General features: G+C 40.3%; 1 protein-coding gene across 4 annotated transcripts in view; it reads left to right on the forward strand.

Moving 5' to 3' along the window:
- Nucleotides 1–5234, forward strand: part of LOC309706775 (transcriptional repressor scratch 1-like) — a 409990-nt gene extending 404756 nt beyond the window's left edge. For 3 of the 4 annotated variants that reach the window (XM_082533608.1, XM_082533609.1, XM_082533610.1), the window contains exons 2-3: nucleotides 2137–2345; nucleotides 3925–5234. In XM_082533608.1, coding sequence (XP_082389734.1) covers nucleotides 2174–2345; nucleotides 3925–4736 — 984 coding nt within the window. In that variant the 5' untranslated portion in view covers nucleotides 2137–2173 and the 3' untranslated portion in view covers nucleotides 4737–5234. Of the gene's footprint in view, nucleotides 1–2136; nucleotides 2346–2914; nucleotides 3036–3924 lie in introns of all 4 variants that reach the window. The other variant, XM_082533611.1, reaches the window with a different exon arrangement.
- Nucleotides 5235–14140: the final 8906 nt, after the last annotated feature.

Below are 14140 nucleotides of genomic sequence, written 5' to 3' on the forward strand. Positions count from 1 at the left end.
ATTTGCGATAATATCGCGACATGATCAAGTGCAATTTTCTAACCGCAAAGGCTGCGATTATACTCTGGACATGTCCAAATTCATGGGCTGCATCCTCCTGAGGCCGCATTTGTAGACCGATTACGTCACAGCGACGCGCCGAAGGCTGTCCAAATTACTACCATATCCCAGAATTCATAGCGCGGCCCAGCCAAACTCCAGTTTCCAACAATGGCGGCCGCTACTAAGTTTTAAAATTACTCATACTAATCTTTCAGGGTCACAAAATAAACTTTTAAAATATTTTCAGGCGAGAAAGTAGTTGTGTAAACATCAAATATCTGCTCGGTTTATCAAGATATCCCATATTTGCAAAAGTGCTTCGACGTTTTCAGAGGCGTCTGCTACCCACCAGCTCGACAGCTAGCCGGGAGCTCGAGGGTTACTGATGCGGCCGAGAACGGCACAACTCCCGGCACATCATTTTCAGATCACCGCGGAGTTTCGCTGCTCGGGTTAAACGTAATATATACGTCACTTAGACAACCTAAAAATGTTATTGTTGGGCTTTTTTCAGTGTTTTGTTTGTTCGTGAGTAAATCGGTTTGGCTGAGATTAAAGTTATTAGATTAGATAAAATAAAACTTTATTAATCCCCCGGGTGGGTTCCTATCTATTTTAGATAGCAAGAAGCAGACGGCCGAGTTTATTAAACTCCACCGAGACAGCGGTGACGCTAATCAGAACTAGACCGTCCAATTTCACGCCTTTAAATTTTAAAGGCGTGTTCGTGTGTGTGTTTATACAATTGCTATTATGTTTGCACTTTATGTGTAATGTTACTGACTGCAGAGATCAGTAAGATGTGTGTATTTTTTATTTATTAGTTTTATTTATTTAATATTATTTTTTAATTGAATGACTGTCTAGTAGTTCACAGATGTCGAAAAACTGAGTGTGGTAAAGCCACTGATTTTTTTTATGTATATTTCTGCAATCTGCACATTGTACTGACTTTCATTTTAATGTTTACACCAGGGTTCCTTGTCAGCACTTTATGCTCAGATGTTTGTAAGCTAAAAATAAACTATTGTGTATGTTCAAATATACTGTTGTGATTGAAGAAGTTAAATAAAAATGTCAGTCATCAATTCATGCATCACCTCATGTCATCATAACAGAGGTCTGTCTTCCAGGAAAGAACAGTTTAAAATTAATGTAATATAGTATTGGCCATACTATATGATGTATTGCTTGTCTTTGTTTAATAATACAGAAGACAAAGACCTTAAAAAATAATCGCATATCGCATCGCAATCGCAATATTGGGGCAAAAAATCGCAATTAGATTATTTTCCATAATCGTTCAGCCCTAATATAGATATAGATATCTATATATCTATATCTATATATAGATATAGATAGATATATAAGAGCCATTTTGATGCTAGGAGCATGTCACTCCAGTTTGACATTTCAGTAACAAGCCGGATATGCGGATGCTGTTGTTGGTAGGTTGGGTGAAATATGTTTGAGGCAGTATGAATTGTGTTAGCTACTTCATTGAAAGACAATGGAGGACAAGATGTTGTGTGTAGTGTCACCCACGTGCTTCTGCATCACTATTGTCTGCCCTTCTTCAGACAGAGACAGAGGGGCGAAACGAGGGGGATGTGGGTGGGAAGACGAGGAGGTGGTGGTTGACTGCTGTGAGTGTGTATGTGCATGTGTGTGAGTGCGCTTGCAGGGAAAAGCACAGACGGCTCGTGGTAATTTGACGTGTGTCCCTTGGGATGTTTGATGGATTAATGCTAAGCAGCTCCCTCTTCCAAAGCACCACCTGATCTTTGGGGCTCGTGGGCCATGTATAAAAGACTGCAGAGTGCTGAGCTCAGCTAGTCCAGACATCTCTCTCTCTCTCTCTTTCTCTGTATGTGTGCCTCTGTCTCACCCTCACCACTTTCTGTCTTCCTCTCCATCCACTCTGTGCTATGCTCTGTCTTTGCTGCTCTTTTCTCTTTCTCTTTTGGCGTTGAATAATTTCCAAAAAGATTTTTTTCCAGCATCCTCAGCTGATTGGCCTTTCCAAGAAGGCCACCTGGAAGCGTAGTTTTTCTTATTTTTCCTGTTCAACTGCGTGTTTGCGTTTTATTCTAGGAGGTTTAGATCACTTTTTCATCAGGGGAAAATAAAAATGCCACGCTCCTTTTTGGTGAAACTGCCAAAGATTCACGATTTCTCCTCTTCCAACCACTACTATCATCATCAACATCAGCAGCAGGAGCAGCACTGGGATGACTCTTACACCGTGACACATGCCATCACTGAGTCATCCACCAACTTGGCCGTGCATCTGAGTGAAAACAGTGAGTAAATGTCTCTCTGAGTTGCGTTTTCTACTTTGCTGTGTAGGTTGTAGACTGATTTGTCTGCACAAAGTGTTTCACATGGTTTTCCTCACAAGGAGGAAGAGGCAAAAAATTATTCCTCAAACAAATAATAAACAGGGATTTATACACAAAGGGGCTACGTCGTGCTTCCTATATAATCACTTTTGGAAACCCCCAAAACCCTACAGCCAGTGCTCACCCACCTACTTCAAATGGCTCTGGACTTTTGTTTTCTAACTCGGCAGATGCTAAATAGTATTCAGGTCATGCTGGCTAAATCGGCTTAATACTCAGACCAGATCACACAGTAGCCTTTGGCTTTAATACTATTGTGTAAGTGAATGATGAGCCGTGCACGCGCGGAGACACTGATGCAGACATTTCTCAGGTCCAACAAGAAAATAAAGATAAAAACTCAGACGAAAGCAGATAGCCACGTGGGATTGTCGTGTCCTTAGATGGTGCCGTTGCCCTTGACTCTCCTCTTATCACCCCCCCCCCACCTGCCCATTCATCTCTCCATCTCTCTCCATCTGATCCTGCAGGATGTTGGATAGCCAGAGGGAGTAGGATTGCAGCAACACAATCCATATGTGGAGCAGTGAGAGGTTATGGAACAGGGTTTTTAGAGGATGGGTATTGACTGGAAAATAGAGAGTGCTGCAGGTAATTCAATAAAGTGAAACTTGAGCTGTGCACTGGCAGAGGAGATTTTCACCTGTGGGATTTCTACAGAGGCTGGGTGTGAGAACAATATGTTGTGTGTTTAGATTTAAGAAATAAAAAAGTATTCTTTGAGTGGATTTACCCCCTCCCCCCTTTTCACCCACAACCAACATCACATGTCTTGTGTTAGAGTTGAATAATTTGTCCTCAGATTTAGGATGCCAGCTGTCTGCTTCCCTTTGTGTTCCATTTTGTGTGTGTTTGTGTGTGTTTGTGTGTGTGGCAATATACCACTGACTGCTGCTAAGATCAGAACCCCCACCAACCCCCACCATACCCACAAAACACTCTCCAACCCTCCCTTCCCTCTTTGCCAAATTGCAGACCCCCACCTGTCACTCAGTCTCCCCATTACCATACTCATGAACACTCTCACAAACATCACAGATGGGGAATGATCTGATTAAAACGATTTAGTGATTGAGGGGATTCACTGCATAGATGCTCTGTTTTGATCATCCCTCCCCACCCGTTCCTTCTTCCAAAACACATTTAGACAGATTGCTGCTGCTGCTGCAGCTGCAGCACTCTGACAAGAAGGTCCAGGCTGGCTTGCACTATACGTGCCTGACTCTTGATTCAGAGTCAGCACATTGTGTTTTCATTTATTTAACTTTGTGATTGCTCTCAATGGAGCCACTGAGAATATCGACTGAATCAGAAAGGTGCATCACAAATTCATTAATATTTCAGTCTTAGAGCTTGCTAAAGCTGGCACTTACAAATAGTTTCCTGAATAGATTTCATATTGAGGTTGGGGTAAGAAGGCACTTTTCTTTTCCATGTAGTAATTCTAGAGTCTATATTAAATATGTATTTTCTTTCCCAGGGTACATCCAGGATTACATCATCCCGTCAGTGTTTAAGCGCACAAAGGAGTCAAGTCATGAGCAGACTGGGCTCACAGCAGGGCCCCTGTACTCCCCAGGGGGCAGCAGCGGGGAAGAGTTCTCTGACCACGACATGGAAGATCCGGACAGCCCCGTTTCTAGCACCACAGTTGAGTCGGACGGCAGTAGCCCTGAAACGGAGGCGTGCACAATCAGTGGCTTTCTCATCTCTGATGGTCGCTCGCGCCGGAGGCCTAAACAGAGATGTTCTCACATGGAAGGGAGCCATTTGGACAGCAGCGAGGGAAGCAGCTCAACAGATTGCAGCCCCGCCAAAGGGGAATCCAAAGGACGTCACGTGTGCAGCGAGTGTGGCAAGTCGTACGCCACATCCTCCAATCTGAGTAGGCACAAGCAGACTCACCGAAGTCTGGACAGCCAGCAGGCCAGGAAATGTCCTACCTGCCACAAAGTTTATGTGTCTATGCCGGCTCTGGCCATGCACATGCTGACCCATGACATGAAGCACGAGTGCAAGGTGTGTGGCAAAGCTTTCAGCCGGCCTTGGCTCCTGCAGGGTCACATGAGGTCTCACACTGGGGAGAAACCGTTTGCCTGCGCTCACTGTGGCAAAGCCTTTGCTGACCGCTCCAATCTGCGTGCCCACATGCAGACGCACTCAGCGTTCAAACACTACTCCTGCAAACGTTGTCGTAAAAGCTTCGCGCTCAAATCCTACCTGAACAAGCATTACGAGTCGGCCTGCTTCAAAGGGCAGTCAACAGAGGGTGACTGCAGCTCTGAGGACTGAAAGGAAAATCCTTTCTTCTTTATATGTTTTTTTTCTAGTTCAAATATCTAAGTCAGACGACGGCTCGCGACTTCTCAGACTTTTCAAATGCATGTATCAAAATCCTGCCTTTTGACATAAGCAATAACCTCACAGTAAATTCTTCAGGAAACATGTAGAAAATTTCATAAAAAATCTCAGTGTTGATTACAAATGCAAAATATTTTATATTCTTTTTATAAATTGCAATAATTTACACATCACTATCATTTGATATATCACCAAGCTCTTAATTTATCTCAGATGGCTTGGTTACTTGCATAATGTATTTGCATATTTATTAACTTATTTAACTATTTATTTGCCAATTTGAAGATTATTTATTTATTATGGGTTAATGTATTTGTCAATTTAACATGTTTAAGAAGCCAGGTGCTGGATTTGATGAGAACAAAAGCCAAAGTATACTCTGATATAGTATATTTGCCTGTCTGATCGATTTGGTGATGACAATAAAAACCAGTGAGTAACTTCCCTTTGCTCATGTCTGTGGGTATATGCAAATACAAAACATGTGTTATGGCGAATGGGATGAGCCGTGTGGAGGAATTAAATCCAAGCGCAGGCACTCATGGAGGTGTGAGGGAGAGTTACTGTAAAAATAAAACACAAGGTGAAAATGTGAAACAGAACTAAAGATAACCTGAACTGGGAAAAACTAAACTACTAAACATGAACATGAACATGGGTGAGCGGAGGAACATGAAGTTAGATAGCAGGGAGAACAAACGGATGAAACCAATTGACAGACAGACCAGCAACTAGCACGCGAGCAGACACGACTTAAATACACACAGAAGAACACAGGGAGATTACACACAGGTGGTGAACACAGCTGGAAGTAATTGACAAGATGAGACAGGGGAAGCAAACTGAATACACTCACATGAGACATGGACCTACACAATAAAACAGGAAACAAGAAGCACTTCACAAGGACGCTGACTTCACACTGAACTAAACCTACATTAAACACAAGAACACAACCTGAAAACAAAACCCTAAACCAGAATAAACTGAAACATAGATTATAATATTCAAAACAGGATAACTAAAGAATCAGAACATCGACCATTATACAGATAAATACCAAAATACAAGAAACCGACATGCTGTGTCAAATGACCCAGAACCGTGACAACATGTTCATTTGAACTCTGCAGGTCCAACATTGTGCCATCTAACAGTATACCTGCTTAAATGGCCTCACTTGTGTCAATAACTGTTACATCTACTCAGTTCAAATAGAGTGACAGTCAGGTGATAAAGTGCCAAAGAGTCTGTTGTCATATCAGTTAGTGAAGTAAGTTTACCCACAGGCTGGAGAACCTTGCAGTATGCAAGGTTCCAGGCACAGTACAGCAGTCAGTTCAATTCAATTCAATTTATACAGCACCCAATTTCAACAACAGTTGCCTCTGTGCACTTTATATTGCGTGGTAAAGACCCTACAATAATACAGAGTAAGATAACTCCCTAAGAGCAAGCACTTGGCATGAATGGGGAGGAAAAAACTCCCTTAGAGCCCAAGCCTATTGCTGAGTATTCAGGGTCACCTGATCTAGCCCTAACATAAAGTAAATAAAATAAAATGAAACACAAGCAAACTGGAAACAACTTCACACAGAGAAACAAAATGAAGCATGCTACTAAGAGTCAAACCCTACAAAAAGCTACAGCAAAGAGTATATTCTTTGTCAAAAAGGAAAGCTTTAAGCATAACTTAAGCAGAAGAGGGCCTGAAAGCTGAGGCTTTCTACCTTTAAAATACCCAAGTAAAACACAAGTAAGCCTGCAGTCTCAGAATGAAGTGCTCTATTGGGATGATATGGTACTATCACATCATTAAGATAAGATGGGGCCTGATTATTTAAGACCCTGTATGTGAGGAGAAGGATTTTAAATTAAATTCTGGATTTAACAGGAAGCCAATGAAGGGAAGTGAGTATGAGAGAAATCTGCTCTCTCTTTCTAGTCCCTCTGAGTACTCTTGTTGCAGCATTTTGGATCAACTGAAGGCCTTTCAGGTAATTCTTGGCACAGTGTTAATGGAGGCCAAGGTAATGCCATCCAAATTAAGTATAAAATTAAAAGTCATCCAGCTCTTTGTGTCTTTAAGACATTTCTACAGTTTAACTTATTGGTGTCTGACATCTGGCTTCACAGACAGATAAAGCTAGGTATCGGTTGTATAGCAGTGAAAAAAAAAGCATGCTATGCCTTCTGATATTAAGGGAAGCATGTATAATGTAAACAGAACTGGTCCTAGCACTGAACCCTGTGGAACTCCATAATTAATTTTAGCGTGTTAAGAAGACTCCCCATTTACATGAACAAATTGGAGTCTATTAGATAGATATGACTCAAACCACTGCTGCGCAGTACCTGCAATACCTGCAGCTGGATCAAGTGATGGCTTTTTTAAAAGTAATGTTTTAAAACTACTGCCACCTGTGGTAAGTAGCCCAGTAATAGAGATAGATTAATGATTAATTAAGTCTGATTAACTAATGATAGGACATCTTTGAGGAGACTTATAGGAATGGGGTCTAATGAACACGTTGAAGGCTCTTTCACTGAATTTAACTCTGAGACAAAGAGTTGAAAGAGATATCAGTGGTACAGAAAGTAGCTATATATTGATTGTTTGTGAGTATTTCTTTCTAATGGTTAAAAGTCATTACAGGTCAAAATTAAAGGAATGTTTTGTTCAACAGAGCCTCTACTCTTTGTCAGCCTTGCTACGGTGCTGAAAAGACCCCCCCCCCGAAAAAAAAAATTAAAAGAAAAGAAAAGAAATAAATTTAGCTAAAATAAAAGCCATGTAAAACATAAATAAGCATGTTTAAGTGTAATAATAAATAATACTTACTCTTTACCTGGCACTGGTAAACAGATTTATTTGTTGACCATTAGAAATGGAACTGTAATCCTGACATTTATGTTTCCTAATTCTAATTCTAAACTTCCTGACAAATAGATCCAGTTATTTTTCATGTGGACCCTTTTGACACATTACATAAGGAATATCTCAGAGTTTCAGTTGAACTAAGAAGTGATTTTGCACTTTAAAAATTTGTTCATGTCACATTTTATAAAGAATACAGAAATAAGTAACAGAAATATGTCTTGTCTTCCAACCACTCGCATTTATTCTGCTGTCTCTGATCGACTCACACAGGTTGATAATTTCTTGGTCTGAACATCTGCTGCTGGTTTAGTCGGATCTTTGTGGCTTATGTCCTTAGATGATGTGATCCCTGAGAGACTGCATACATAAACCTAAAAAGAAAAGGACAATTTCAGAGTTGTTCTTCTTCTAATGACCAGCAGAGGGAGGAAAAACACATAAACACTACACAGCCACATGCTGGCCTCCACACTGATGGAAGTGTTAGGCCTGTATGGTTATCATGAGGATTAAGAGCTACATTCAGGAATGAACAATGTTTGTCAGAAGTGCCCATGATGATGTGTACTATTTACCCTTCCTTCATAGATCATACAGCAAAACACTGCAGTATGGTCACAGGATGTGCTCTGGGTCAGGTGTCGTGAGAACTGGGCTCTTGGTTTAGACGAGACAGAGCTGTCCTGGGGCCGCCAACTTCCCAAGGGAAATGCAAGTATGTATCTCAGTAGACCACAGACTCGAGATGGCTATTATGAGACCTGATGGCTACCATTTAAAACGCATATTCAAGTTATTTATGTATACATGTTTAAACACAGACCACATACCCATATAGACATCTATATCAACCGGTGAATTTATAAAGCAACAAAATTTCAAAATTCCAATTCCAAATTTAAAACTGAAAAAAAAAGAAGAATTTTGCTCTATAATTTGTCATTTATAAGCCACGACGGGCAAAATAATGAATCTTACATGATGGCCACGGTAAAAACGCCCATGTGTGAAAAATATTTCCTTTCACACTGAAAGATTTCCCTTCTCGGCTTCATGACATTTTGAATGTTTGGATTTGGATGGCTTGCTGGCCTTATTTATATAGAAAGCAAAATGATTGACACAATGGAAAAACTCACTGCAAACAAATCTAGCAAAATAAAAATATTTCTCATTTAACTGTGAGTCATGGTGTACAGTGGTGAGCACTGTTTACTTGCAAAAAGAAAGCTCCTGGTTAAAACCCTGACCCCATTTGTGTATAGCTTGTCCCCCCACAGTTCAAAGATAAGCACTTTAGGTTAATTTGTGTGGTTTAAAAGTGGCTGATAAGAGCTAGATGAAGTGTACTGAGTGAAGTGTTGTGTGGTGAAAATCTAAAGCTTTTATATGGTCAGTAAGAAAAGTGCTCTATAAATGCAAGTACATTGCCCTGTAGTTTTGTTTTTTAGTCTCGGAACAAGACTATGTGCAGTACATGTTGGTAAACATAAGAATGCATTCCACTGCAGACAAAGGAGTAGAGCACCACTGCAGGTCAGAACTGCTTGCCAATCAACATGGAAGATATGACCACTGTGTCCTGAGCAGGTGACTGACCTCAAGGCCAAAACAGCTCTTTTTATAGCCCCCTTTGTCAGATCTGAAGCCATATCACTTACATCATGTACTGTAAGACAAGGTTTAATAGCCAACTTTTAGATCACTCTGGTGCGATAAACTCTGGTGACCCGTGCAAGCCTTTGCTCAGAGGTCCCAAGTGGCTTTGGAGGAAACCAGCTGGGCTGGAGCTCAGCATGGTATTGCAGCCAGCAGTGAGATTCTCCACAAGAATCACTGCGTGTGAGTCAAATTCCTGTATGGCAAGGGGTTGATTTGATGTTCTGCCTATTTAGGATCCTTGAGGGATCCCGTGGGAAATGATGACACTCCTAGTTCTTCTACTCTCAAGTTCAAGGAAAAACTACTTCTTTACGGTACTGGAACTCGGGACCAATTTCTAACAATGATGTCATCTTCAAAACAAGAGGTGAGCAAAATGCATCTGCTTATATTTGTTGAACTTTTACTGACTTCACCTCCACACCTGTCTTGCTTGCTTAAACTGTCATGAGGCATGTAAGATAATCAGAGAGAAAAGAGGGGAAATGTGAGTGTGAAAGTGGAGTCGTTGGAGGAGGATGGCCTGTGTCTTATCTGGAGGTCACACCAAAGGTCAAATGAAAGATAATCCTGTTGCTTCCATACTGGGAGAGAGGGTTTACAGTAGCCTTTGTTCGCATGAGAAGTGCTGACTATTTTATCCAAGGAGACAGCTGGATGATGAATGTATTACATAGTCACTGTCTGGATTAACTGATGGTTTCAACAGCTACATTAGTCAGTACTGTGGTGATAAAGAATACAGAATTCTTTAAGCTGTTAACATCCACATTCCCAGAGACCTGTTTGTTATTTGCAGGGGGTCAGTGTTATTATATAGCACACCAAAAACGGAGATCTCATAGCACTAGAAGAGAGCTGTTGCATTATTTGACTAAAAAGGTTTCTCCCTGTTTCTGACTGAACTGTAGACACTAGTAGTAAACCACAGAATTACCATAAGAGCAGAAGTAGTAGATCGTTCTTGTCTGCAGGATTGATCCCTTTTTAAACACTGTTTTGCTTTAAGTTCCAAATGTTACCAGTCAGGATCCAATTTGAGTTCTGCTGTAAGGAATTTTACATGTTGATCACCCAAATAGAAAATGGTGCTTGCCCAGGTGATGGTTTACAAAGCAGGGACCTTACAGTTCTGCCTAGATGCTCTGTGTGTTTGTAAGCCTGAAACTCTAAGCGAAACCACAACATCAGATCCAAGTGTTCAGAAATGAACTTTAGAATCTGTCAAAATGTACAGTGTTCATTTTTTTAGGAGCGTGGCAATGATGTGAAGTCATTGCTTAGCCAAAACTTTATTTGTTCAATATGTCATCATTGAGTGTTGTAGATTTTGCTTGTGAACGAGCAGTTTATGCAAAAACTGAAAACTGAAAAGTGCATAAAGCAATCTGCAGCCAGTCTTAAATGGCAGCCATATTCTAAAAAGTCTAAAAATATTTAATTGCTTTTGCAACCTCGGTCTCCGTTTTAACACTCGTTTCAAATTTCAAATAGGAATTTAAAAACAGAGCAATCCTTTACATCAGTGGTTTGTATTGAGCGCTGGGTCTTTGGATGCAAGCAAAGTGACAGTACGGGAAGAACACTTAGTGTGGTGGAAAATCATATGTCTGTGAGCATGTTTGCCAAAAAATATTAAGGTTTCCTTTTCCATTTTGAACTCATAGCAGACAGTTCAAACTTTGTGGACTTGCAATTTATTTGAGGTTATTCTCAGGTTTAATTATCTGCATATATTTCAAAGTCAGCTATTTAAGGGAAAATTTGCACTTACATAATTATTCTGTACATACGACACAAAAGAAAATAAAGATAACAATTGAAATGTTAAGTTAAAGTACAATGATCAAAACTTGATATTTCTTTTGATTTATGACAAAATATTGATTTTAGTGTACTGCTACTCACATTGGTTCTATCATGTTAAAGATGAAATTTAGTTCAATATTGTGTGTTACAAGCAGCTGCTCTACGTTTTCACATCAAAAGAAAAAAAAAAAACCCAACACAATTTGGGCAGTTCTGATGATTGTTGATATGTGAGAGACAAGACAGACATTTGGTTTCTGTGCAAATGCAACATTATTAGAACAATGACTTCAGAAGATCACTGTTATTGCTTTGGAGCTCTTCCAGGTTCACAGTAGTTCTTTATAAAGACACTGGAGATGCTCTTTTCATGAACATTAAACTCCAGTAAAAGCTGTTGCTGCGGCTCCTCCATACTCTTAACCTTCTGCCACCCCTACCAGTCTCTGCTGTATTCCCTTTAATAAAGCACAAACACATGCATACAAAAGCACAAGCACACATAAATGTCCCTTTGCAGCAGGTTGCAGCTGGCTGAGCAGGCTCTTCTCCCTCCAGTGCAGCTGTTTCCGATGAGTCAAGGTATCTGACTGCAGTTTTTCCCAGCAGATTCCCTCACAGGAGACACCACAGCGTTAATGCCGACAGATCTTGTTCTCTCGTCACTCCACTTTATACACCAGGAGGTATAGCAAAAAGGGAATTTACTGCTTGGAAAACCTGAATTGCTTTTATTTTTATTTAAATGTGTAAACTATATTTAAAATGAAATAACACTTTCCTGTTGGTGTATATTTATGATGGGAACAGTCAAGGTATAATGCTTGCTTCCTTTGTTTGATAAAAACACAAGAAACTGACAAATAAGTGCTTAAGTATGTCTTTTTCATTCATCATGTCATACCATTTCAGAATGTTGACATCAATTCTTAAAGCATCACTGAATATTTCTTGTCTGGTATGGTGATGTTATTAATGTGGGAAAAAGCTCCATGACAGTAGAACTAAAGGAATCATAAGATATTTCTATTTAATTCCACTCTCTTAAAGTAGAGTGGAATTAAAGTGGTCAAAATACAACCTGAAGAACTGCAGAACGCTGTGATCGTGTGTAAAATGCAAATGAAAACAGAAATTTGATTTAAAGCTTAATTCAATTACACTTGACTCTGTTAGAGAAAACCCAGACCAAGTGTGATTTTCAGCTTTTATCATTTGTGTTTAGATCCACTTATTCACTCTACCTGTTTTTGCTCTGTTGCTGTTTGTACTGGAAAGATTTTTTGGTGGACATGTTTTGGATTTAGCAATAGAGTTTTTTTTTGCCTTCTCTAGCTAGCATGGAACAACAGTTTAAACTTGCTGCTAAACCAAGACTTTGAAAAAGGGCTAAAACCTTTCTGTAGACAAGTGCTAGCTGATGATGGGTTTATCAGCACAGACAAAAGCTTCATAATTAGGCTCTACATCCATATGCAGCAGGTTTTGTGTTGGAAATGCAGATGGAAGTGACATGTGTAACGTGCAGTATTTTTCCAAAAGTTGAACTATTTTCACCTGAAGGTGCTATGAGAATAGTAAAAAGGCTGTGTGCTGTGGGTGTTGAAAGCTGTCAATGCTGAGCTTCATAAGCTCTCTATTCTATACAAAATAAGTGCTGACAATGGAAAAACAGCTTATTCACACATACTTTTAGGGTAGGTAAGGTACCATGTGCAGGAATGTTCAGCAGGTGTCATTAATCAATAGACGGTAACACAACTGCAAAAATCAGACCTTCTGAGACTCTTCAGATTGCTTCTTAGGGCCTGCACAGTGATTTCCATGTAAAGAACACATGACTAACCCTAAACTATAAAAGCAACAACATGAATAGGTTATGATGCTTTTGGAGCAACTTGCATGAGTGCTTTCATCCAGTCCCCACTAGCTAAAAACTAGGTAGCAAACTAACTAAAGTTAGTTTTAAAACAGAGTCTACTAACAGCTCAAACAACCAGGTTCTAGCACAAAAACAACTCCATAAAAACTCAAAAGTTGTATCTACTGAAACCTGTCTGGACAAACAAAAATAGTAAATTGGGAAAGGTGGCGTGAGGACCATCAAGGTATTCAATTCATGATAGAACTTTTGTTTTCAGAGTGACATCCAGGTCGCTCACCCACTACCTAACTAACACACAGAACAGCAGAATGATGAATTCACTCTAATTAATGCCATTATTAAAAACTGAATATTAATAATCAGCCAGGAAAGCAGATCATTTATATAGATAATGTCACATCGGTCGGATTATCCTGTAATACCTGCCTTACCTAAAAGAAGCTGTTACTAACTACACTTTTCGCATCTTTCCTGACACACATCCAACCTACTAGCTTTGCAACCTTAATCACCTCAACAGACATTTAATGGCATTCCTTTAAGTTGATGTAGGAGGTGAGGGGTTTGGGGGCAGGTGGGGTGAAGAATTTATGGTTCCAGACTGTGAAAGGAGAGAAAATGCAGTGGGGTCGTGTTGCCGGCTGGCAGAGCATGGTAAAACACTGTGGTGTCCCGCTTTATGAGTGGGACCAGGTTCCGTGTAGGTCGTGGTATTGTTGGTGCAGCTGAGCTGGGGGCCCCCGGGGGTCAGGACTTGCAGTGTCCAGGTTTGATGTCTTGGGGGATTGTGTTTGTAAAAACAGGCCCTTTGATGACACTCAGTCAACCCCTCCCTGCTTACTTAAATCCTAACAGCACCAGTCAATCTGGAAACCATTTGGGGAAAGGTTCAGGCTTGATCACCTCCAGCATCTGCTGAGTGTTTATTTACCCACAACACTTAACCCATTAGTCAAACTTTAATAGGACAACTGTAGAGCCACTAATCACATTGGCGCTCTAAGGACATGAGCCAGCAATTGTGCTGACTGTGTTGTTTTTAAAATCTGAGAGAACACAGGTGATATGGATGCATGTTATACATCAGTTCTTATGAAG

The sequence above is a fragment of the Aulonocara stuartgranti genome (genome assembly GCF_965226115.1).
Source record: "Aulonocara stuartgranti genome assembly, chromosome: 5".
NCBI classification, from domain to species: Eukaryota; Metazoa; Chordata; class Actinopteri; order Cichliformes; family Cichlidae; genus Aulonocara; species Aulonocara stuartgranti.